Genomic DNA, 24,672 nt, shown 5'->3' with positions numbered 1-24,672 from the left:
AACAGGCATGTGACTTTTCCTTGTTTTTTAGTTCTCATGAATGCCATTACAAACTGAAAAACACTGTACGAAGTCTTGTGTGGTTTGGAATTTCCTCGTTTTCTCTAAAATCCCAGTTGCATGCCTGGTATAAGGATTACGAAAAGTGAAGTGTCATGGCCTAGCGGTTAAGAACACCGGACTCACGTTCTGGTGTTTCAGAGGCAACGGTGACGTGGGTTCGAGCCCGCTGGCGGACACTTGTGCTCTTAAGCAAGGCACTTAACCATTATTGCTTCGTCCTTCGGATGGGACGTTAAGCCATGGGTCCCGTGTGTTGTATAAATGCACGTAAAAGAACCCAGTAAAACACTTATCGCCAAGAGAAGGGGTTTGCCCCGGTGTTTCTGGCCTCCTGTATAAACTCCCACATGGAGTATTTAGGAGAAGAACCAACCAAGAACCACCAAGAATCAGCCTCGGTCCAAAATTTTGGCCACCGGTATCAACTGAGGGGAATAATCGTCATAGCGATTTTTGGCAAGGTGTACACATCCAGAGTTGGAAAATATGTGATAGCATTGCAGCGGTGGCAACTTTTTGGGTGTTATCACCCTTTTTTCCCCCAAAATGTCCATCATAATGCTTGTTACCACTCTACATGTAGGAGCGGTATACCTTGCGCATGCGCACTATAATCATTTATGCCCTGATTTGATACTGGCCAAACCCCCAGGCTGATGGCCTATACAAGGATTACAAAAAGTACCAGGTTTCTAGTTTGATGTAAAACAACAGGTTGTGGTAGAATAAAGTTTGAAAAAGCTGACAATACAAATACAAGCAACATATGACTCTGAACCATTTAAACAAATCTCAAAACATTTATTGCATAGTACATAATTTGAATCTTCACGTCAGCCATTTAGAAGACAGATAAGAGCTCAACAGTAGAGGAAAAACATATAGCGATTTAGACATTTTCCACTGTTTACATGGTTTACATGATATCTGTATAACTTCATTCTACATGTATTATTTTTGTTGGCAGTAAAAGAGAAAGGCATCTATACATCAAAAGCAAAACAGAACCATGCTAACATACATGTAATAATGAATGATGTTTAGGACAGATTACATTTGAATTATATGAAACATTTTAACATAATATGTCAAGAGATGTACCAACTAATGTTAAATGTACATTTGCATAAATTTGCATTGCTTAAATCAATCTTACCAATATTTTAAGGTGTCGAGATTGATCTTCAAGTAAACTTCTACATGTATGCTTGGAGCTATAAAAAGGCCATGATGTATGTATGTACATACCTGTACATGTAGGCCTAGGTATTCTGCAGAAAAATGACAAGTACGAGGGTCAAGTCCATAGAATGCTACAGGTATTGTGCACACTTGTGAAATGCATAACGGTACTACAGGTTACTAGACAGTAGTATTTTGTAGCTTTCTGTGAGGTTAGGGTTAAAGAGATTGAAACGTTGGTCCAACATCCAACATTTTCTAACAATTTCACTTCTCGTCTTTACCAAAATTGATTTGCTGAGTGCAACTGTGTAATGTTGTGAGATGCTCTATATGACAAGTCAAATAGTGCACGTTAATTTTGTTGTCAAAACATTTGTGAGTTTAATTTCACCCACAATGGAAGCGTATATCACATTTAATTTACTTTAACTTAACAAATGAGTATTGGCTTTATGGCTGAAGTCATGTGATTTCCATATACTGCAACATGTTATCATTAGGCTGCAGAAGTACAGACTTTAGATATTTGAAAATGCACAGCTAATTTCCATACACAGCAACACATTAACTTTGCAAAGCTATATTTGAAAATGTACAGCTAATTACATGTATCTTCAAGCAAACTCTTATGTATGTATGCAGAGCTTTGTAACTAATAGTGGGATACATGCTGCAGAGCACTGTGCACTAAAGAACATCCTACCACTAAATTATATGGAATTGACCAATCAGCATCAATGCTGCATACCCATGACTTACATGTACGCCAATTTTAGGCCACAGAGCTGGACAACCCATAGTTAGCCCCACCTGTAGCCAAGCAATACAAACAGAACACGAGTGTGATTACATTTGGAAAGAAGGTCAAAGCAAAACCAAATGCGCGGCCGAGGTGGTCCCCAGTAAACAGGTACCCAATGTAGTACATGATCCGGGCAAGGACAAACAAGCAGATGAGGATGGGTACCAGCTTGAGGTGGTTGGAATCCAGGTAGGTACCAAGGATGAGCATTAAGGGTACGTGCATCGCTGTTTGTTCCAGCGTGTTCTGGAGAGCGCGTTGACTCAGACGGACTAGTCCTTCGGAGTATGGCGCGGTTGTATCAACCCCAGCTGTGTCCATATTTTCATATCGAATAGAACCCACAAGCTACGAGAAAAAAAAAAAAAACTCATTTCTTCTTGATTTTTTGAAATCATGTAACCTACTACTAACCCTCCAAGATAAAAAAAAAATGAGGAGATTTTAGAGGATTTTGCAGGAAGGTAAAGCCAGTCACTCTTAATGTTTACATGTATGGGATGCTAGACTTGTGAAGGTGTGGGAGCCACAATATATGTATACCAGGGGCTGATCCAGGAATATTTAGGGGGGGGGGGAGGTCAGGCCTGTCAGATTTTGTTTTGATTGAGTTTTTTGTGTGTCAGAGCAGTAATTGTTATTCTTTTGTTGTGTCAGAGCAAGGCCTCCCCTGGATCTACGGCTGTATTCTGTTGTAAAAAATACTGCAGTATTTGCCAGTACCAGGTACCGGCCTTTCTGGGCAGCCTATAATCTCATCCAAATACCCCTGCCCCCTCCCCCCACAATTTTTTTTTTAAAAGGACGTCCCACTGCCATTAGAAACATTTGTGAGGTTTGAAATTCCTGTCCTATGCTAAGCTGTTGAAATCCAAAAGTTTGATTTATTCGTATGTCAGACAAGTGAGTATATAGCTTCAATTGAAGCTTACATGTAAGTTACTTAGCTCACCCGGATTCCGATAAAAATTGGTACGATGGACAGTGCCAGCCATCGCAGCGTGAAGACCAGTCGATCGGTCAAGTTAGGGTCAGATGGGACCGCAAAGGGGGCGTACACCCAGGCAATGTAGGTCAGCGAGAGGCCCAAGGTCACTGCAATACTGATACGCTTTTTGACCTCAAATTGGAGATCTGCCTTGGTCTTGGTTGTCATGATGAGTTTGGTGATGTGTCTCTTCGCAAGTTATGAAAACTAGAAATATCAAAACAATGACATGGCCTAAAAGGTGAAGTTATCAACCCGTAACCTCAGAAAACCAGCAGGAGATTTTGCAGAAGGGACCAAATGTTTCACATTGAAAACTCCTCAAATTGTAAATTGAAGTACACTGTCATGACTGTAAGGAGCACTTCAGTTGAACGTCAAGTGAGTGAACTTCAAGTGAATTTCACTGTCAATCATCCTGTCCCCAGTTTCAGTGGGACTTGAATTTTCACTTGAATGAAGGGATTTTTTTTTTACTTTCTAGAAAGAGAGTACACTGTACACACCCGATAGTGTAGCCAGGGTTCTCACCTAGGGCTGGATGTTACAGTGGGTGGATTGGGTGGGGGTGGGTTCAGTTTCTGTTAAAACCATTAATTAATGGTCAATTATAGGATTAATACCATTTCCAGTGGGGGGACTGGGGGCGACAATTTGTTTTTGTTTTTGAAGAGGCCCCCCCCCCCCCAGCTACACCCCCTGTATACACCATAACATATATGTACCACTTATAAATTTGAGCCACAGTGATAGGGGTTACAACTGACTGTAAATGTACACTTGTTGTGGACCAATTTCTGATTTTTCGGGGGACTAAATACAAACATTATAAGCAATTAGCAAACATCATGCCAATGGTACATTTACAAACTTATATGCAGGAATTACATGTTTGTAAGTTGTACATGTTCTTTTTTGGCCATTCAAAGAGAAACTATGTGTGGTTGTCCCTCCAATCCATGTTATGACTTACAGGTACACACACATGTCTTGCATTTTGTTGATACTGCATGTGCATTCACTATTGTTATACCAATGAAATAACGCACACAAATACATTGTAAACTGGGGCAAAGCATTGATGCGTACATGTATATGTCAAATTATCTCCAGTTATATTTGGTCTGCAGACTCCAAACTTGTTGCATAATGTACATATCCAGCTCTTTATATCCATGGCAAAAAGTGTACATACACTGTACATGTATACATACATTGTACATGTACATTATTAATATTAGTGAATGCATACAGGATTGCCTACCTACCTGTATACAGTGCCAGTAGTACACAAAGTTGACAGGAATTAGATCTATAAGCCTAAATTATGTAGATCTACTCCTCAAGCATACATGTACTTTTATGACTCTGAAAAGCTTGCAGTGTGAGGCACGTACACCAGACCAGTGTTGTTGATATGAATGATGGGATTATTATATCCTGGAAAGTTCAGGCAAAGCAAAATGCAAGTCATTGGTTGAACCTTGATCCCCAACACACGTCATGCTCTCTGTAAATACTTCTGTAAATATAACAGTGGTGTCTTGCAGACAAGTTCTGTTACAAACACGCTTAGTTTGTTTGAAGCCTGATCACTACTTTATCAATGGTTGAACAATTTTTAGAATACACTGTCTGTTGGATGGAAAAAAATTGAACAACAAAAGTTTTGTCACTAATTATCTTGGAAAGATTCCCGCACATGTATCTGGCCATCACAAGTTTTTCACTTCAGGGACTTGTCAGCCATCAGAAAGTGATAATAATATGTCCTAAAAAGTCAAATTTAGCAGGGAAAATATTGAAGTATTTACTGAGAAAACGCTTAGAAATTTTCAGACCCGTCTCATATGGTTTGTGCACAGGGCAGCAAGTGATGACCAGATATGGGAATCTTTCCATTATCTTTTATTTTTGTTTACTTTGTTGTAATATTGTACATGTACCAGTACATGTACGTGGTAGCATAGGCTTTATACCCTTATTTACAAATAATATCGTCAAGCAAATGGATTAAGTTTATGAAACCAAAAATATTGAGAACCTCCATGAGAAATATGGTCAAATATCAGCCATTCTTCTACCTTTCTTCCTTTATATTTTAATAAGCTCTTTTGCAACAAGTGTAGGCACATACATGTATAAGCAATCTCTATCGGCGAACAAACTTTAGGCTATATAGCGTGTTAATTGGAAATTAATGTACATGTCTAATTATCATCCAGCAAACTTATATATTCTGTTTTGAAATGTGATAGTAGGATACATACTATGTATCATTCTGCACAAGTAGGTTAATTTCGGATAAAAGTTACAAACTCATGAATTTTCAAAGTGCATTTTGTAATACTTTTTTTCTTGGAAAATAGACAAACTAAGCTTTCGGAAACAGTTTTTGCTTTTCTTCTACTGCACTTGGATTTATTTTTATCAAGGATTGAAGTTTCGAGAAACACAAGTAGCAATTTCCTCTATTTTGTGACGGAAATTGGAGTTCCCCTCTGTTACAGTTCTTACATGTAAGCTTCAAAAATTTTGTTTTTGGTTGACTATGAAGTCTTATGCCGTCCCTCTCCACCTCTATAATTTCTAAACCAAAAGATGAAGGTAACGTGCAAATTCATTTTTTAATTTCACCCACCACAGTCCAGTACATCACACAACCTAAGTTTAGGGCTGTGGTGATCAACGTACCAAATATTCGATCGCCAAATATCAAACGAATGGCCGAATAGCATGCTGTCAACTCAATTATTCAAAACGTGTGAGCGGTCTAGATGAGATGATGAAAAATGTCTACTATGTTCTTTTAATCATACATATTGTGTATACATGTAGTTCTATTGTTTGTCACGTGCCACACTTTTGTCAAAAGCCACTTGCGGGCATGATTTGAGAGCTTCTTTGACAATTATTACCTCAAATGTCTTCTTTAGAATCGGTCAAATATCAGCCATTCCAGTCTGCTACCAGTACCTTTTTCTTCATTATTTTGAAAAGCTCTTTGTCAATTTTTAACCCAGGCACGTGCAAATCCAGACCAGCAGACAGTTTAGGCTGGAGTCCCTAGGCCTTTTTGCTACGATGTAGCCTCAATCCTACAAAATCCTTCAATTGGCCACATGGAAAAATATATGTAGCCTCAATCCTGCAAATTCCTCCATTATTTTTTGAAAATGGTTCGTGGAGTGGTGACAACTGCCTGAATCCTGCAAAATCTTCCGGCTATGACTGTCAATAGGATGAGGCAAAGGCAGTGCCGTCCTGCAGCAGTGCGGAGGATTTCAAGTGTAATCAAGGACTAAATTTATGCACGGCTGAGCATTAACACAAGGTCCGGCCCAAGACCTTGACACAGTGCGTCCTCCGAAATCAGCAACGCACTTTTGCCATGTAACCTTAATCCTGCAAATTCCTCCAATTTGCAAAAAGGATTTTGGAGCTAGGATTAGGGATGGTTAGGGTTAATCTTGGTCAGCGCATTTTGGGTATTTGACTATTCATTCGAGTCTTAGTTAGAATAATCAAATACTACCAGAACATGTACATTATTTGTAAAAAAAATGCAGTCTACTTTATTTGAGATTTACCAATTGATATTTTCTTTATGATTGCAATCATATGATGTCCATTACGTAACAAAAAAATTCTAACTTTAGGCTGCAGAATTGTACATACATGTACAAGTATACATTTGGAAATTTACAGCTACTTTTCTTCAAGCAAAATGTACATCTACATGTAACTTGTAACAAAACTACACATTATTTTGTACATTTAGTTGTAAAATTAGATGGGATGCATGCTGAACAGCGTTTTGCACTAAAGAACATCAAACACCTGAATTTCTTTATAATTGACATATCATCATCATTGCTAGAGACACATAATCTAGAACAACGTTTCAGGCCACAGTACTAGATAACCCATAATTAGCCCCACCTACAGCCAAGCAATACAAACAGTACACGAGTACCATTATATTTGGAAACATATTCAGAACAAAACCGAATCCGCGATTGATGTGATTCCCAGTAAACAGGTACCCGAGGAAGTACATGACGGCCAAGAACAAACAAGCAGATGATGATAGGTACCAGCTTGAGGTGGTTGGAATCCAGATAGGTACCAAGGATGAGCATTAAGGGTACGTGCATCGCTGTTTGCTCCAGCGTGTTCTGGAGAGCGCGTTGCCTCAGACGGACAAGCTCCTCGGCGTATGCTGTGGTTGTAACAACCCCTGCCGTGTCCATATTTGCGAATCGAATTGTACCAACAAGCTGTTGGAAGAAGAAATAACAAAACCGATCATCTTAAGTTTTCGGAAATCCTACTGAAACTAACATAACCCTACAAGATTTCTAAACAAAATCCAGAGAATAAGTCAGAGGATTTGGAGGATTGAGGAAGGTAAAATAAAGTCAGTCAATTTTTATGGGATTGATACTATAGGCATGTGCGGTATTGGATTTTGGTGAGCCAATTGATGAACTTGGGTACTCGGTATCAACGGGTACACTTCTGCAGTATGGGTGTGTGGCAGGGCCAAATTTATCTTGTATATTTTTCATGTATGAAATGTATAGTGTATTGAATAGGAGTAGCTCCCTTAGAAAAGAAGACCATTTCAGTTTCACTTAAGATTCCTCCCCCCCCCCCTTTCTTGGTAGTGTGTCCCCCTGGTTGTTTACTTTAGCCCACATGTTCCCCTATAAAAGCTGCCACATGGTCAAGCCACACTTGAATCAACCAGCAGACCAACAGAGACAACTTCATAGTACATGTATTTATACCGGTATTTTATGTTCCTCCTAACTGGAGAGCCTGTCCTGTTTGAGCTCTGTCTGCTCGAGTCATTTGACTTTATTCCCGCTTGAGTGTTCTTTGAAAGATCCACTAATCACACTGCTTTTAGTTTCTGGTTTTTGTTTAAGGTTCTTGTGAATAAATTCTTTTTGGTCCTTTTTTGTTTGAAATCTAGAATTCGTCTCTGGTCTCTATTAATTCAATTTCCTCGCGACTTTTTACTTCAAAGATCCTGAGTTTAGTTTAGTTTTGTTAGTTAATCCCATAGAGTCTTAGTTTGTGCGAGTTCCCCAACATGCCCAAGTGTGTCATTTTTCACGGTGCACTGCATGTACGTACTCAAAAAGATTTTGGCAGTGGATTTAACACACATTTGACATTTGGAATAACCATCCTAAATCTTTCAAAATCCTCCCAAAAGTGATTTATTCTGATTTATTTCAGCTGTTGGAAAATGGGAACTGTTATGCAACACTTGGTTGCTGTTAACCGGTATTGAAGTAGACATCTCATTTATGGAATCTGGGCGTAAATTTAGTTTAGGTTGAATGCATTTGAGGAGCTAAGTTATAGGCCTAAACTCACTCGGATTCCAACAAGAATTGGAAGGATGGACAGTGCCAGCCATCGAAGTGTGAAGACGAGTCGATCTGTCAAGTTAGGGTCAGATGGGACCGCAAAGGGGCGTACACCCAGGCAATGTAGGTCAGCGAGACGCCAAAGGCCGCTGAGACACAGATGCGCTTTCTGCCTTCAAATTGGAGATCTGCTGTTGTCTGGGTTGCCATTGTGATAGCTCTATGAGGAAGTTAAAACACAGGAAATATCAAAAGAATGAAATATTGAGGTGACATTGTCAACCCAACCAATAATCTAAAAACCCCATCAGAAGATTAACTTGTCTCCACAACAGTCAATAACATGGTACACAGTATCTTTATTAACAACCTTAGTTAGGCAAACAATATTATTTAGACAATCCACTTTTTGGGGGAAAGACGGTCCTTCAAGAGGACTTTATGGAATATTTTTAATTTTTAAACTGAGATTTTGATCCCTGTTGGTGGTTGAAGACAACTGTGACGACCATTCTTGAAATCACATTTCACCTTGTACATGTTGTATGTACACGCCTATACATGTATATGTACAGTATGTACCGGTACACGCCTACCCATGCCTGGGCACACTTGCGCTAGGCTCCCAGCTACTTGGCTTCTCCACACAGGATGCAACTTCACTTCATTGGTTTCGCTTTTGCTCCTTACGTGTTTACTTTCTTAGAGTAGTGCCTACATGTATAGGCACTCTCCTGAAGACAATCAGGGCCCTTACAGAAAATTTAGCTTGCGGCAAGCTTGCTGCAAGTTGCAAATTCAATCATTAATCAACGCTGAATCAACGTAGAATGTCCGACATTAAATCAACGTTGAAATATCTATGTTGATTCAACGTTGTGCTTTCCACGTTGGTTTAACGTCCGCAAAACAACGTCAGATCAACTTGCAAATTCAATCATTAATCAACGTTGAATCAACGTAAAATTTCAACATTAAATCAACGTTGAACTGTTGACGTTGATTCAACATCAGCATTTCAACGTCAGCATTTCAACGTCAGATCAACTTTCAAATTCAATCATTATTCAACGTTAGTTCAACGTCGGAATCTGACGTTGTTTCAACGTTATTTCAACATATTTTGCCCACTGGGCTTGCTGCAAGCTTACAGGGAGCTTGCTGCAATCTTATCGCGACAAACTAAAATAAGTACGCGACAAATTCTGCAAGCAAAATACAAGTTTGTTGCAAGCTTGTGTGATAGCCGACAAGCTTGCATGATTGCTTGCAAGCTTGCGTGCCCAAGTGTGAGAGCCTGCAAGTTTGCATGATATCCTGCAAGCTTGTGGTAAGTTGCGTAATAGCCTGCAAGCTTGCGGTAAGCTTGCGTGATAGCCTGCAAGCTTGCGTGATAGCCTGCAAGCTTGCGTGATAGCCTGCAGGCTTGCCACATGCTGGCTTACTTCCGTAGCTGCAAGGTACGCATGTAAAATCGTGATTTTACATACAATGCATCAAGCACATTTCATTAAAGCGATGCGGCTTTAAGCGCGTGTATAACAACAAGTGGATGGACTAATTATGCTTACTGCAAGTGCCTACAATGCACAGCTAGTGTACAAATTAAGCAACTATATTTTCCTAAGTAAAAACTTCATGTACTTTGATGTGCTGGCTCACAAAGTTTCAAATTCAAACAAAATCATATCTACACATGTACATGTAGTTGTAATTTTAACTGCCTCTTATTAACCTTTAATACCTAGATCTGCTTATGAACAAAAAATTGTGTACATTTCATAGCCTGCCCCCCCCCCCCCCCCCCCCCCCCCCACACACACACACACACATCACCCACACAAGAAGTGTATAAACTCCCATGATCTCAGTCCAGTTGTTCTCTATGGCAGGTCAGGATATTACATGTAAATTCAATAACATTAGGTTTAGCCCTGCACCGACAAATAAACACTGAATACTCAGTGTGTTACCTCCAGAGTGAGTATACAGTGTTTATATGCTGGTGAAGGGCAAAACCTTATATTAAATTTACATCACCCTGACGCAAATTCCATCTTCTAAATACATGTACATTACCAGGAGTAGACAACCAACTGTAGGCTAGTACCAGGTCTGTGTATACATGTATACACAGTGCATGCATGGGCCACAAGTCACTGTGAACAAGTGACCTCACATTCCAAAACAGCTATTGTGAACAGTCAGAAAACTGTACACAGCAAGTTTGGAATTTAGTCGGTTGGACACTATGGAAGCAGCAGGGATGTGCTTGCAAGAGAACAGACATTGGTCAGTGTTGGTACATGTAGTTTAAAACTATGATTCAAAATCATTAATACTAATAATACATGAAAGTACATGTCTTGCTGTAAATTCAACCTACATGTTGAAGAAATTGGGAAAAATATGGACATAATGTAGACAAACCTAGGTCATGTAGGTGTACATGTGCATGTACCGTACATGTTGTATAACCATGTACCTGTTCATGTTATGTACATTGTAAATCAAATTTTACCAGTGTCACAGTGGTAAGTTAACTAAATGTTTTTTCTGACAATATGACATTTTATCATTTGCACACTGGCAAAGTGCAAATTGCCTTATATGATAGTACAGATTACTGAGTTCTCTCAATCAGTAATCTTTTCTTGAACACGAAAAGTAAAAAATTTGGGGCAGTAATTAAGTGATGTGACAGAATACAACCCCAACCTGTACTGATTTTTCTGCTTTACACATGTAAGTTCAAAAACAGAAATTACCCTGCGTAATAGCTTTGGCATGTTTGAATTAGTTTGTTTCAATTGACTTACAAATTGAAAAACATATGGTTATAGCCTTAGATTAGGATGGGTTTGGATTTCATTATTTTTGGATGCATAGTGACAATGGAAAGTTGTTGATGCCTGCCTGTTGTGATATTACCAAAAACAAACGGCAATCATAGAGTAACTTTTTGTTTTGGGACAATTTGTTTCCCAATTAAGGATCACTTGCTGATTCAACATTGTTTGATTTCAATTTTTGTTGGTAGAAATTTGTTGTTTACAAAATGATCCATGTGCAATTTGTCACCAGACTTCATAATCAATTAATACAAAGTCAACAGTGCACACAAGATTCCTGCCAAATTAAGCTCTAAAAATAGTATCAATTAATGGCATGCTTCATCATCAATAGAAAGTCAACCACAATTTGCCTGGAATTTTCTGACAAGACATCTTCTAGAAAGAAAAAGATTATCTCCACAATGCAAAGCCTCAAATCTTACTTACCTTAATTATTCTGAATGTATGCAGTTGTCAGGATTTTTCTAGATCTACTCTTTACTGTGATGACTCTGAAACACTGAACAATGTGAGGCACAGCAGACCAGTAAAACAATATGTTGTTGATACCCAGTATGCTTATTCATTGTGTGGTTAAGGTGACAATATTATCAAAGCACGCTGAAAAGTTCAGGCAAACATCACTTGTAGAAATAGCACAATACCGCGCCAGTCACTACTTGAACCTTGATCCTCACCACACCTCACACTCCCTAAAGAAACTTCATTAAAAGATGCACCATGCAGAAAACTTCAGTCACAAAACAAACTTTATTTGAAGCCTGATCCAGTGATTTAATTAACTACATGTATGTTAACAATAGGGTTTTTTGTGTTAAATGTGGAGTAAGGTTACAAAAACAAACAGTTTTGGCACTAATCTTGTATTTTCTTTTATTTTTTTTTTTATTTTATACAAGTACATGTGGCATATATCTAGGCTATTACCTGTTTACAAATTTTGTACATTGTAAAACAAGCGGATTCAATTAATGAAGGAAAACAAAAATAATAGGCAGTCTACTTTATTTGAGATTTACCAATTGATATTTTCTTTATGATTGCAATCATATGATGTCCATTACGTACCACACAATTCTAACTTTAAGCTGCAAAATTGTACATACATGTACAAGTATACATTTGGAAATTTACAGCTACTTTTCTTCAAGCAAACAGTACATGTAACTTGTAACAAAATTATACATTATTTTGTACATTTAGTTGTAAAATGTGATGGGATGCATGCTACATAGCGTTTTGCACTAAAGAACATCAAACATGTCAAACACCTGAATTTCTTTATAATTGACATATCATCATCATTGCTAGAGACACATAATCTAGAACAACGTTTCAGGCCACAGTACTAGATAACCCATAATTAGCCCCACCTACAGCCAAGCAATACAAACAGTACACGAGTACCATTATATTTGGAAACATATTCAGAACAAAACCAAATCCGCGATTGATGTGGTTCCCAGTAAACAGGTACCCGATGAAGTACATGATCCGGCCAAGAACAAACAAGCAGATGATGATAGGTACCAGCTTGAGGTGGTTAGAATCCAGATAGGTACCAAGGATGAGCATTAAGGGTACGTGCATCGCTGTTTGTTCCAGCGTGTTCTGGAGAGCGCGTTGCCTCAGACGGACAAGCCCCTCGGCGTATGCTGTGGTTGTAACAACCCCTGCCGTGTCCATATTTGCGAATCGAATTGTACCAACAAGCTGTTGAAAGAAGAAATAACAAAACCGATCATCTTAAGTTTTCGGAAATCCTACTGAAACCTAGCATAACCCTACACGATTCCTAAACAAAATCCAGAGAATAAGTAAGAGGATTTGGGAGGATTGACGAAGGTAAAATATAGTCATATGGGATTGATACTACATGTAGGCATGTGCGGTATTGGATTTTGGTGAGTCCAATTGATGAACTTGGGTATACTCGGTATCAACGGGTACACTTCTGCAGTACGGGTGCACTAGGTACTCAAAAAGATTTTGGTAGTGGATTTAACACACATTTCACATTTGGAATAACCATCCTAAATCTTTCAAAATCCTCCCAAAAGTGATTTATTCTGATTTATTTCAGCTGTTGGAAAATGGGAACTGTTATGCAACACTTGGGTTGCTGTTAACCGGTATTGAAGTAGACATCTCATTTATGGAATCTGGGTGTAAAGTTTAGGTTGAATGCATTTGAGGAGCTACATGTAAGTTATCAACTCACTTGGATTCCAACAAAAATTGGAAGGATGGACAGTGCCAGCCATCGCAGTGTGAAGACGAGTCGATCTGTCAAGTTAGGGTCAGATGGGACCGCAAAGGGGGCGTACACCCAGGCAATGTAGGTCAGCGAGACGCCAAAGGCCGCTGAGACACAGACGCGCTTTCTAAATTGGAGATGTGCTGTTGTCTGGTTTGCCATTGTGATAGCTCTATGAGGGAGTTATAAAAACAGGAAATAGCAAAAGAATGAAATATTGAGGTGACATTGTCAACCCATAATCTAAAAACCCCATCAGAAGATTTACTTGTCTCCACAACAGTCAACAACATGGTACATGTACACAGTATCTTTATTAACAACCTTAGTTAGGCAAACAATATTATTTAGTTAATCCACTTTTTGGGGGAAAGACGGCCCTTCAAAAGGACTTTATGGAATATTTTTAATTTTTAAACTGAGGTTTTGATCCCTGTTGGTGGTTGAAGACAACTGTGATGACAATTCTTGAAATCACATTTCACCTTGTATATGTACACGCCTATATGTACAGTATGTACACGACTACCTGTGCCTGGGCACACTTGCGCTAGGCTCCCAGCTACTTGGCTTCCACACAGGATGCAACTTCACTTCATTGGTTTCGCTTTTGCTCCTTGCATGTTTACTTTCTTAGAGTAGTGCCTACATGTATAGGCACTCTCCTGAAGACAATCAGAGCCCTTACAGAAAATGCTGCAAGCTTGCTGCAAGGTTGCAGGGAGCTTGCTGCAGGCTTGCTGCAGGCTTGCTGCAGGCTGCAAGCTTGCTGCAATCTTATCCAGCTCGCGACAAGCTAAAATAAGTTCACAACTATAATTCTGCAAGCAAAATACAAGTTTGTTGCAAGCTTGTGTGATAGCCGGCAAGCTTACATGATTGCTTGCAAGCTTGCGTGCCCCAAGTGTGAGAGCCTGCAAGTTTGCGTGATAGCCTGCAAGCTTGCGGTAAGCTTGCTTGATAGCCTGCAAGCTTGCGTGATAAGCCTGCAAGCTTGCCACATGCTGGCTTACTTTCCTAGCTGCATGGTTGCATGTAAAATCGTGATTTTACATACAATGCATCAAGCACATTCCATTAAAGTATCATGTAGACGTGGCTTTAAAGCGTGTATAACAACAAGTGGATGGACTGCTTATGCTTACTGCAAGTGCCTACAATGCACAAAAACTTCGTGTACTTTGATGTGCTGGCTCACAAAGTTTCCAATTCAAACAAAATCATATCTTAGTTGTAATTTTAACTGCCTCTTATTAACCTTTAATACCCAGATCTGCTCATGAACAAAAGAAAATTGTGTGAAAAGAAAATTTCATAGCCTGCCCCCCCCCCCCCCCCAACACACACACACACAAAAGAAGTGTATAAACTCCCATGATCTGTTCAGTCCATTTGTTCTCTATGGCAGGTCAGGATATTACATGTAAATTCAATATCATTAGGTTTAGCCCTGCACCGACAAATAAACACTGAATACTCAGTGTGTTACCTCCAGAGTGAGTATACATTGTTTATATGCTGGTGAAGGGCAAAACCTTATATTAAATATACATCACCCGGACGCAAATTCCATCTTCTAAATACATGTACATTACCAGGAGTAGACAACCAACTGTAGGCTAGTACCAGGTCTGTGTATACATGTATACACAGTGCATGCATGGGCCACAAGTCACTGTGAACAAGTGACCTCACATTCCAAAACAGCTATTGTGAACAGTCAGAAAACTGTACACAGCAAGTTTGGAATTTAGTCGGTTGGACACTATGGAAGCAGCAGGGATGTGCTTGCAAGAGAACAGACATTGGTCAGTGTTGGTACATGTAGTTTAAAACTATGATTCAATACTAATAATGCATGAAAGTACATGTCTTGCTGTAAATTCAACCTACATGTTGAAGAAATTGGGAAAAATATGGACATAATGTAGACAAACCTAGGTCATGTAGGTGTACATGTGCATGTACTGTACATGTTGTATAACCATGTACCTAATCATGCTATGTATGTAGATCAAATTCTGCTGGTATAATTTGTCACAGCGGTAAGTTAACTTAATGTTTTTCCAGACAATATGACATTTTATCAATTGCACTTTGCAGTCTGGCAAAGTGCAAATTGCATTATACATGTATATACATGAAGTACAGATTACTGCAGCTGAATTCTCTCAATCAGTAATATTTTCAATATTTTCTTAAACACGATAAAGTAAAAAGTTGGGGCAGTAAGTGATGTGACAGAATACAACCCCAACCTGTACTGATTTTTCTGCTTTTAAGTTCAAAAACAGAAATTACCCTGTGTAATCGCTTTGAATTAGTTTGTTTTAATTGATTTACAAATTGAAAAACATATGGTTATAGGCTTAGATTAGGATGGGTTTGGATTTCATTATTTTTGGATGCATAGTGACAATGGAAAGTTGTTGATGCCAGCCTGTTGTGATATTACCAAAAACAAACGGCAATCATAGAGTAACTTTTTGTTTTGGGACAATTTGTTTCCCAATTAAGGATCACTTGCTGATTCAACATTGTTTGATTTCAATTTTTGTTGGTCGAAATTTGTTGTTTACAAAATGATCAATGTGCAATTTGTCACCAGACTTCATAATCAATTAATACAAAGTCAACAGTGCACACAAGATTCCTGCCAAATTAAGCTCTAAAAATAGTATCAATTAATGGCATGCTTCATCATCAATAGAAAGTCAACCACAATTTGCCTGGAATTTTCTGACAAGACATCTTCTAGAAAGAAAAAGATTATCTCCACAATGCAAAGCCTCAAATCTTACTTACCTTAATTATTCTGAATGTATGCAGTTGTCAGGATTTTTCTAGATCTACTCTTTACTGTGATGACTCTGAAACACTGAACAATGTGAGGCACAGCAGACCAGTAAAACAATATGTTGTTGATACCCAGTATGCTTATTCATTGTGTGGTTAAGGTGACAATATTATCAAAGCACGCTGAAAAGTTCAGGCAAACATCACTTGTAGAAATAGCACAATACCGCGCCAGTCACTACTTGAACCTTGATCCTCACCACACCTCACACTCCCTAAAGAAACTTCATTAAAAGATGCACCATGCAGAAAACTTCAGTCACAAAACAAACTTTATTTGAAGCCTGATCCAGTGATTTAATTAACTACATGTATGTTAACAATAGGGTTTTTTTGTGTTAAATGTGGAGTAAGGTTACAAAAACAAACAGTTTTGGCACTAATCTTGTATTTTCTTTTTTTTTTTTTTTTATTTTATACAAGTACATGTGGCATATATCTAGGCTATTACCTGTTTACAAATTTTGTACATTGTAAAACAAGCGGATTCAATTAATGAAGGAAAACAAAAATAATAGGCAGTCTACTTTATTTGAGATTTACCAATTGATATTTTCTTTATGATTGCAATCATATGATGTCCATTACGTACCACACAATTCTAACTTTAAGCTGCAAAATTGTACATACATGTACAAGTATACATTTGGAAATTTACAGCTACTTTTCTTCAAGCAAACAGTACATGTAACTTGTAACAAAATTATACATTATTTTGTACATTTAGTTGTAAAATGTGATGGGATGCATGCTACATAGCGTTTTGCACTAAAGAACATCAAACATGTCAAACACCTGAATTTCTTTATAATTGACATATCATCATCATTGCTAGAGACACATAATCTAGAACAACGTTTCAGGCCACAGTACTAGATAACCCATAATTAGCCCCACCTACAGCCAAGCAATACAAACAGTACACGAGTACCATTATATTTGGAAACATATTCAGAACAAAACCAAATCCGCGATTGATGTGGTTCCCAGTAAACAGGTACCCGATGAAGTACATGATCCGGCCAAGAACAAACAAGCAGATGATGATAGGTACCAGCTTGAGGTGGTTAGAATCCAGATAGGTACCAAGGATGAGCATTAAGGGTACGTGCATCGCTGTTTGTTCCAGCGTGTTCTGGAGAGCGCGTTGCCTCAGACGGACAAGCCCCTCGGCGTATGCTGTGGTTGTAACAACCCCTGCCGTGTCCATATTTGCGAATCGAATTGTACCAACAAGCTGTTGAAAGAAGAAATAACAAAACCGATCATCTTAAGTTTTCGGAAATCCTACTGAAACCTAGCATAACCCTACACGATTCCTAAACAAAATCCAGAGAATAAGTAAGAGGATTTGGGAGGATTGACGAAGGTAAAATATAGTCATATGGGATTGATACTACATGTAGGCATGTGCGGTATTGGATTTTGGTGAGTCCAATTGATGAACTTGGGTATACTCGGTATCAACGGGTACACTTCTGCAGTACGGGTGCACTAGGTACTCAAAAAGATTTTGGTAGTGGATTTAACACACATTTCACATTTGGAATAACCATCCTAAATCTTTCAAAATCCTCCCAAAAGTGATTTATTCTGATTTATTTCAGCTGTTGGAAAATGGGAACTGTTATGCAACACTTGGGTTGCTGTTAACCGGTATTGAAGTAGACATCTCATTTATGGAATCTGGGTGTAAAGTTTAGGTTGAATGCATTTGAGGAGCTACATGTAAGTTATCAACTCACTTGGATTCCAACAAAAATTGGAAGGATGGACAGTGCCAGCCATCGCAGTGTGAAGACGAGTCGATCTGTCAAGTTAGGGTCAGATGGGACCGCAAAGGGGGCGTACACCCAGGCAATGTAGGTCAGCGAGACGCCAAAGGCCGCTGAGACACAGACGCGCTTTCTAAATTGGAGATGTGCTGTTGTCTGGTTTGCCATTGTGATAGCTCTATGAGGGAGTTATAAAAACAGGAAATAGCAAAAGAATGAAATATTGAGGTGACATTGTCAACCCATAATCTAAAAACCCCATCAGAAGATTTACTTGTCTCCACAACAGTCAACAACATGGTACATGTACACAGTATCTTTATTAACAACCTTAGTTAGGCAAACAATATTATTTAGTTAATCCACTTTTTGGGGGAAAGACGGCCCTTCAAAAGGACTTTATGGAATATTTTTAATTTTTAAACTGAGGTTTTGATCCCTGTTGGTGGTTGAAGACAACTGTGATGACAATTCTTGAAATCACATTTCACCTTGTATATGTACACGCCTATATGTACAGTATGTACACGACTACCTGTGCCTGGGCACACTTGCGCTAGGCTCCCAGCTACTTGGCTTCCACACAGGATGCAACTTCACTTCATTGGTTTCGCTTTTGCTCCTTGCATGTTTACTTTCTTAGAGTAGTGCCTACATGTATAGGCACTCTCCTGAAGACAATCAGAGCCCTTACAGAAAATGCTGCAAGCTTGCTGCAAGGTTGCAGGGAGCTTGCTGCAGGCTTGCTGCAGGCTTGCTGCAGGCTGCAAGCTTGCTGCAATCTTATCCAGCTCGCGACAAGCTAAAATAAGTTCACAACTATAATTCTGCAAGCAAAATACAAGTTTGTTGCAAGCTTGTGTGATAGCCGGCAAGCTTACATGATTGCTTGCAAGCTTGCGTGCCCCAAGTGTGAGAGCCTGCAAGTTTGCGTGATAGCCTGCAAGCTTGCGGTAAGCTTGCTTGATAGCCTGCAAGCTTGCGTGATAAGCCTGCAAGCTTGCCACATGCTGGCTTACTTTCCTAGCTGCATGGTTGCATGTAAAATCGTGATTTTACATACAATGCATCAAGCACATTCCATTAAAGTATCATGTAGACGTGGCTTTAAAGCGTGTATAACAACAAGTGGATGGACTGCTTATGCTTACTGCAAGTGCCTACAATGCACAAAAACTTCGTGTACTTTGATGTGCTGGCTCACAAAGTTTCCAATTCAAACAAAATCATATCTTAGTTGTAATTTTAACTGCCTCTTATTAACCTTTAATACCCAGATCTGCTCATGAACAAAAGAAAATTGTGTGAAAAGAAAATTTCATAGCCTGCCCCCCCCCCCAACACACACACACACAAAAGAAGTGTATAAACTCCCATGATCTGTTCAGTCCATTTGTTCTCTATGGCAGGTCAGGATATTACATGTAAATTCAATATCATTAGGTTTAGCCCTGCACCGACAAATAAACACTGAATACTCAGTGTGTTACCTCCAGAGTGAGTATACAGTGTTTATATGCTGGTGAAGGGCAAAACCTTATATTAAATATACATCACCCGGACGCAAATTCCATCTTCTAAATACATGTACATTACCAGGAGTAGACAACCAACTGTAGGCTAGTACCAGGTCTGTGTATACATGTATACACAGTGCATGCATGGGCCACAAGTCACTGTGAACAAGTGACCTCACATTCCAAAACAGCTATTGTGAACAGTCAGAAAACTGTACACAGCAAGTTTGGAATTTAGTCGGTTGGACACTATGGAAGCAGCAGGGATGTGCTTGCAAGAGAACAGACATTGGTCAGTGTTGGTACATGTAGTTTAAAACTATGATTCAATACTAATAATGCATGAAAGTACATGTCTTGCTGTAAATTCAACCTACATGTTGAAGAAATTGGGAAAAATATGGACATAATGTAGACAAACCTAGGTCATGTAGGTGTACATGTGCATGTACTGTACATGTTGTATAACCATGTACCTAATCATGCTATGTATGTAGATCAAATTCTGCTGGTATAATTTGTCACAGCGGTAAGTTAACTTAATGTTTTTCCAGACAATATGACATTTTATCAATTGCACTTTGCAGTCTGGCAAAGTGCAAATTGCATTATACATGTATATACATGAAGTACAGATTACTGCAGCTGAATTCTCTCAATCAGTAATATTTTCAATATTTTCTTAAACACGATAAAGTAAAAAGTTGGGGCAGTAAGTGATGTGACAGAATACAACCCCAACCTGTACTGATTTTTCTGCTTTTAAGTTCAAAAACAGAAATTACCCTGTGTAATCGCTTTGAATTAGTTTGTTTTAATTGATTTACAAATTGAAAAACATATGGTTATAGGCTTAGATTAGGATGGGTTTGGATTTCATTATTTTTGGATGCATAGTGACAATGGAAAGTTGTTGATGCCAGCCTGTTGTGATATTACCAAAAACAAACGGCAATCATAGAGTAACTTTTTGTTTTGGGACAATTTGTTTCCCAATTAAGGATCACTTGCTGATTCAAGATTGTTTGATTTCAATTTTTGTTGGTCGAAATTTGTTGTTTACAAAATGATCAATGTGCAATTTGTCACCAGACTTCATAATCAATTAATACAAAGTCACACAGACTTGTTTCACATACGTAGTGTGGACTTTCTTGTCGTGTAGTTAAGGAACACCAGTGGAAAAACTCATTTTTCTCAAACTGTGAAAACTCTTACAACCCAATTTTTTTTCTATGATTCCCTATAGTGTTTCTCTTCATTCTGCTACAGATAAACCTAACCCAAAAATGCCTCTAAACCTGTTTTCCAGAAATGGGGAAACACTGTGTGGACGTGGGCAAGTCCACACAACGTCGGTGCTACCTACATTATGTGGACGTGTTTTGTTCGGAAGTCCACACTGCGTATGTAAGACAAGCTCAACAGTGCACACAAGATTCCTGCCAAATTAAGCTCTAACAATAGTATCAATTAAAGTCAATAACAATTTGCCTGGAATCTTCTGACAAGACATCTTCTAGAAAGAAACAGATTAATTTCAAAGTTGTCTTGGAAAGTATAAACCATTTTGATTTTTTTGCCGTTCAAAATAGTTTTAAATACATCAAGTTCCTGCAAGGTACATGTACCTTATTGATTCTGACTGAAAGTTTTTTTTTTTAATCTAATAAATTTGAGTTTTAATTTGTGGAAATGACTTCGTGCCCTGACATTTCATGCATGTACCTGGTCAAAAAAAAAGGAACAGTAAATGTCAGTTTAGAATTTTGCAGCCTGCCAGATTACCTGCAAGCTTGCCTGTACATGTATGCTTGCCTGCAAGCTAAAATCCTGTGTGAGCTAGCAGGCAAGCTTGCCGCAAGCTAGCTGGCAAGCTTGCCGCAAGCTAGGTGGCAAGCTTACCACAAGCTAGCTGACAAGCTTGCCGCAAGCTAGCTGACAAGCTTGCCGCAAGCTAGCTGACAAGCTTACCGCAAGCTAGCTGGCAAGCTTACCGCAAGCTAGCTGGCAAGCTTGCCGCAAGCTACTGTACATGTAGCTGGCAAGCTTGCCGCAAGCTAGCTTTTCAGAAGCATTCACTTAGTTGAGAAATTATTCGCACATGGTGTTTCCACAAACCTTTCATTCATTAGTATCTCCACAATGCAAAGCCTCAAATCTTACTTACCTTAATTATTCTGAATGTATGCAGTTGTCAGGATTTTTCTAGATCTACTCTTTACTGTGATGACTCTGAAACACTGAACAATTTGAGGCATAGCAGACCAGTAAAACAATATGTTGTTGATACCCAGTATGCTTATTCATTGTGTGGTTAAGGTGACAATATTATCAAAGCACGCTGAAAAGTTCAGGTAAACATCACTTGTAGAAATAGCACAATGCCGCGCCAGTCACTACTTGAACCTTGAACCCCACCCCACAGCCCACACTCCCTAAAGAAACTTCATTAAAAGATGCACCATGCAGAAAACTTCAGTCACAAAACAAACTTTATTTGAAGCCTGATCCAGTGATTTAATTAACTTTATGTATGTTAACAATTGCTTTTTTTCTGTTATGTAGAGTAAGGTTACAAAAACAAATAGTTTTGGCACTAATCTTATGGTTTCGTTTTTGTTTGTTTTGATTTTATACATGTGGCATATAGGCTATTTATACCTCTATTTACAAATTTTGTAAAACAAATGGATTCAATTTATGAAAAAAAAATAATTCTAAGATTTCTAAAATGAATTTGCTGCACAATAAACTTGTATGCTTATGAAAAGCCAAACTTTTTTTATGAAAGCATTTTCAGATATGCATTTACATGTATACATGTGTACTTTGTAGCATTATTTATTGAAAACTTTTCCCACAAATATTTTGTGTTTTTATTTTTTTAATCAAACCTTTGCCTTTTATGTCTTGTTGGGTGAGTTACATGTAATTAAGCTAACAAAATGTCATCATAGTTAAAAACTATAACATTCCCACTTCCTTTTTTTTTTAACTAAAGAAAGATTGACACGTACTGCAATTTACATACTGTTACCATACGAAAAGTGTCTTAACAAATACAGCTTAGCTTAGAAATCTGCAAAAGATTTATACGTAATGGACACATATACAATAACACTAGATTATTTTGTTGAGTTTTAACTCTTTCGCTACGGAATTTAATTTACCAATTTTTCCCCGTTTGGACGTAATAAACCGCTGGAAATTCTGCCGTGTGTCGATGTGGACGCCGCCATCTTGCAATGTCTCTCTGTAAACAAACTGCTCACTAATAACGTGCAGCAGACCCCGGCGAGACGGAGAGCCGCTGGCAGCGGCTCAAACTAGGGTCAGAGGTTGTGCGATATAAATTATGTAGATAAGGCCCACGTCATGGGGATACCCTGTTTATTCATCACAGCGATGTCACCGAGCCGCAGCCAGCAGCTTGCCGTACGACATGTACAGTTGTTGTGTGCGGCTGTCAGCGGCTCGCAGTAGCGAAAGAGTTAATACAATCAAGTAGCCTACTGTATATTGTTCTCTTCAAATGCATACAGTTTGTTTATGCCCTATATTCCATAGCTTGCCCCACTGACAAACAAGCGATACAAACAGTACACCACAGGTATGACATTTGAAAAGAAAGTCAGTACGAATCCGAACGCGCGGTTGAATTGGTCACCAGTAGCCAGGTACCCGATGAAGAATATTATCCTGCCAAGGTTAAACATGCAGATGACTATAGGTACCAGCTTGAGGTGGTTCGAATCCACATAGGTGCTGAAGATGAGCATTATGGGTACGTGCAGCGCTGTTTGTTCAAGAGTGTTCTGGAGAGCCCGTTGTTTGAGGCGCACTAGCTGCTCAGCGTATTGTGTGGTTGTCATGACGCCAGCGGTATCCATGTTGTGGAAGCGTACATCTGCCACGAGCTGTGTTAATACAAAACCAAGTACAAAATATATTCAGATAAAACTGGTTTCACTTAGAAAATGGTATAGGCCTAATACTTCACTTAGAAAATGGTATATTATACAACAGGCCTGCAATTGCACGTTTTGAAGCGGAAAGATAATTAAGGTTCAAATCTTAAATTGTGAATGGTGAGCCACATAATTTGCTCTCAACATTGTTTGAATTCTAAAATTAAGGCAATCAGTTCTGACTAACTCGCCGAATGACTGGGCTAACAGTCACCACGGTCACTTGTGAGCCGGGCAGTGCTATTGCACAGGAGTACCCTGTAATATGGCAATGAATGGGCTAAATCCAGCCCATTGTGTAGAGTGACTGTAGACCAAAGGCATGAACAGAATATTACCCATTCTGAATCATTTTTAAATGTCTGCACTCTGGGTTCAGCTTTACTATGCTTGCCAAGTCTTTTTTTATGGCTTCTTCTACGGAAAATTTCAAATTCCTTATTTGCCTGTCAATTCCAAACTTAAAGATAGAGTACATTGTACATTTGTAAATTGTAGAACACTTACTTTAACTCCAAAAATAATTGGTAGCATTGAGAGCACCAGCCACCGCAGAGTGAAGACCAGGCGATTGACAAGGGTTGGATCCTTGGGTGCATCAAAGGGGTAGTAAACCCATGCTATGTAGGCAATTGATGTGCCAAATATGAGGGTTACTACGATACGACGTTGAACTTTTGCTTGCAGATTGGCTTTGGTATCCGTCATGATGGAGCAGTCGTGATACTGAAGAGATTATTCCTGATATCGTTGAAAGTATAGAAAATAAAGAGCCAGAGACAGGTTTTTATACAGGAGATTGTACAATGTTGATAGTACAATGCAGTGCACTAGTAGTAAAAACCTGCAAGCTTTTCAGTTCTGGAATTATTCAGTTTGCATTGTATGAGAGCAGTATAATACACCATGGTCAATGCTTGAACTGAAAAGAAGTGTGACTTTTACATGCAGCTCTGAGATTGTACAATGTTGCTGTTGATAGTACAGTGCAGTGCACAAGTAGTAGAAACCTGCAAGCT

At 38.8% G+C, this 24,672-nt stretch overlaps 5 protein-coding genes and 1 pseudogene across 9 annotated transcripts in view; 1 reads left to right on the top strand and 5 right to left on the bottom strand.

The window, feature by feature from the left end:
* The window catches only part of LOC119740124 (cubilin-like), a 77,161-nt gene that overhangs the window by 26,662 nt on the left and 25,827 nt on the right, over positions 1-24,672 (top strand). The window lies entirely within an intron of this gene.
* Positions 844-4,780, bottom strand: LOC119740407 (transmembrane protein 79-like). The gene is made up of 3 exons (XM_038215742.1): positions 4,307-4,780; positions 3,003-3,245; positions 844-2,398 (listed from the first exon to the last, which is right to left on the bottom strand). Exons 2-3 carry the CDS (start codon positions 3,204-3,206, stop codon positions 2,021-2,023), a joined length of 582 nt encoding a protein of 193 aa, XP_038071670.1. The 5' UTR covers positions 3,207-3,245; positions 4,307-4,780; the 3' UTR covers positions 844-2,020.
* On the bottom strand, positions 6,436-10,419 carry LOC119740320 (annotated as a pseudogene).
* Positions 12,009-16,621, bottom strand: LOC119740492 (transmembrane protein 79-like). 2 transcript variants are annotated; one of them, XM_038215926.1, is made up of 3 exons: positions 16,340-16,621; positions 13,499-13,706; positions 12,009-12,990 (listed from the first exon to the last, which is right to left on the bottom strand). In XM_038215926.1, exons 2-3 carry the CDS (start codon positions 13,694-13,696, stop codon positions 12,613-12,615), a joined length of 576 nt encoding a protein of 191 aa, XP_038071854.1. In that variant the 5' UTR covers positions 13,697-13,706; positions 16,340-16,621; the 3' UTR covers positions 12,009-12,612. The 2 variants fall into 2 exon arrangements, with proteins under 2 accessions (XP_038071854.1, XP_038071784.1); XM_038215856.1 differs by lacking the exon at positions 16,340-16,621 and adding an exon at positions 15,130-15,557.
* Positions 16,713-22,993, bottom strand: LOC119740636 (transmembrane protein 79-like). Of its 2 annotated transcripts, none has more exons than XM_038216113.1 (3): positions 21,853-22,993; positions 18,136-18,343; positions 16,713-17,627 (listed from the first exon to the last, which is right to left on the bottom strand). In XM_038216113.1, exons 2-3 carry the CDS (start codon positions 18,331-18,333, stop codon positions 17,250-17,252), a joined length of 576 nt encoding a protein of 191 aa, XP_038072041.1. In that variant the 5' UTR covers positions 18,334-18,343; positions 21,853-22,993; the 3' UTR covers positions 16,713-17,249. The 2 variants fall into 2 exon arrangements, with proteins under 2 accessions (XP_038072041.1, XP_038071967.1); XM_038216039.1 differs by lacking the exon at positions 21,853-22,993 and adding an exon at positions 19,762-19,983.
* LOC119740772 (transmembrane protein 79-like) lies at positions 23,211-24,622 on the bottom strand. Its single transcript, XM_038216226.1, has 2 exons — positions 24,161-24,622; positions 23,211-23,602 (listed from the first exon to the last, which is right to left on the bottom strand). Exons 1-2 carry the CDS (start codon positions 24,359-24,361, stop codon positions 23,240-23,242), a joined length of 564 nt encoding a protein of 187 aa, XP_038072154.1. The 5' UTR covers positions 24,362-24,622; the 3' UTR covers positions 23,211-23,239.

This window comes from Patiria miniata, unplaced genomic scaffold (genome assembly GCF_015706575.1).
Source record: "Patiria miniata isolate m_02_andy unplaced genomic scaffold, ASM1570657v1 HiC_scaffold_1, whole genome shotgun sequence".
In the NCBI taxonomy this organism is placed as follows: Eukaryota; Metazoa; Echinodermata; class Asteroidea; order Valvatida; family Asterinidae; genus Patiria; species Patiria miniata.
The sequence above is the reverse complement of the archived record's forward strand: the minus strand, read 5'-3'. Positions and strand labels throughout refer to the sequence as shown.

Excerpts from the sequence above, each read along its gene's own strand:
- LOC119740407 (XM_038215742.1), bottom strand. The coding sequence starts at position 3,206 with ATGACAACCAAGACCAAGGCAGATCTCCAATTTGAGGTCAAAAAGCGT. Across the intron at positions 2,399-3,002 it reads CAATTTTTATCGGAATCCGG|CTTGTGGGTTCTATTCGATA; the intron begins GTGAGCTAAGTA and ends TTTTTCTCGTAG.
- LOC119740492 (XM_038215926.1), bottom strand. The coding sequence starts at position 13,696 with ATGGCAAACCAGACAACAGCACATCTCCAATTTAGAAAGCGCGTCTGT. Across the intron at positions 12,991-13,498 it reads CAATTTTTGTTGGAATCCAA|CTTGTTGGTACAATTCGATT; the intron begins GTGAGTTGATAA and ends TTCTTTCAACAG.
- LOC119740636 (XM_038216113.1), bottom strand. The coding sequence starts at position 18,333 with ATGGCAAACCAGACAACAGCACATCTCCAATTTAGAAAGCGCGTCTGT. Across the intron at positions 17,628-18,135 it reads CAATTTTTGTTGGAATCCAA|CTTGTTGGTACAATTCGATT; the intron begins GTGAGTTGATAA and ends TTCTTTCAACAG.
- LOC119740772 (XM_038216226.1), bottom strand. The coding sequence starts at position 24,361 with ATGACGGATACCAAAGCCAATCTGCAAGCAAAAGTTCAACGTCGTATC. Across the intron at positions 23,603-24,160 it reads CAATTATTTTTGGAGTTAAA|CTCGTGGCAGATGTACGCTT; the intron begins GTAAGTGTTCTA and ends GTATTAACACAG.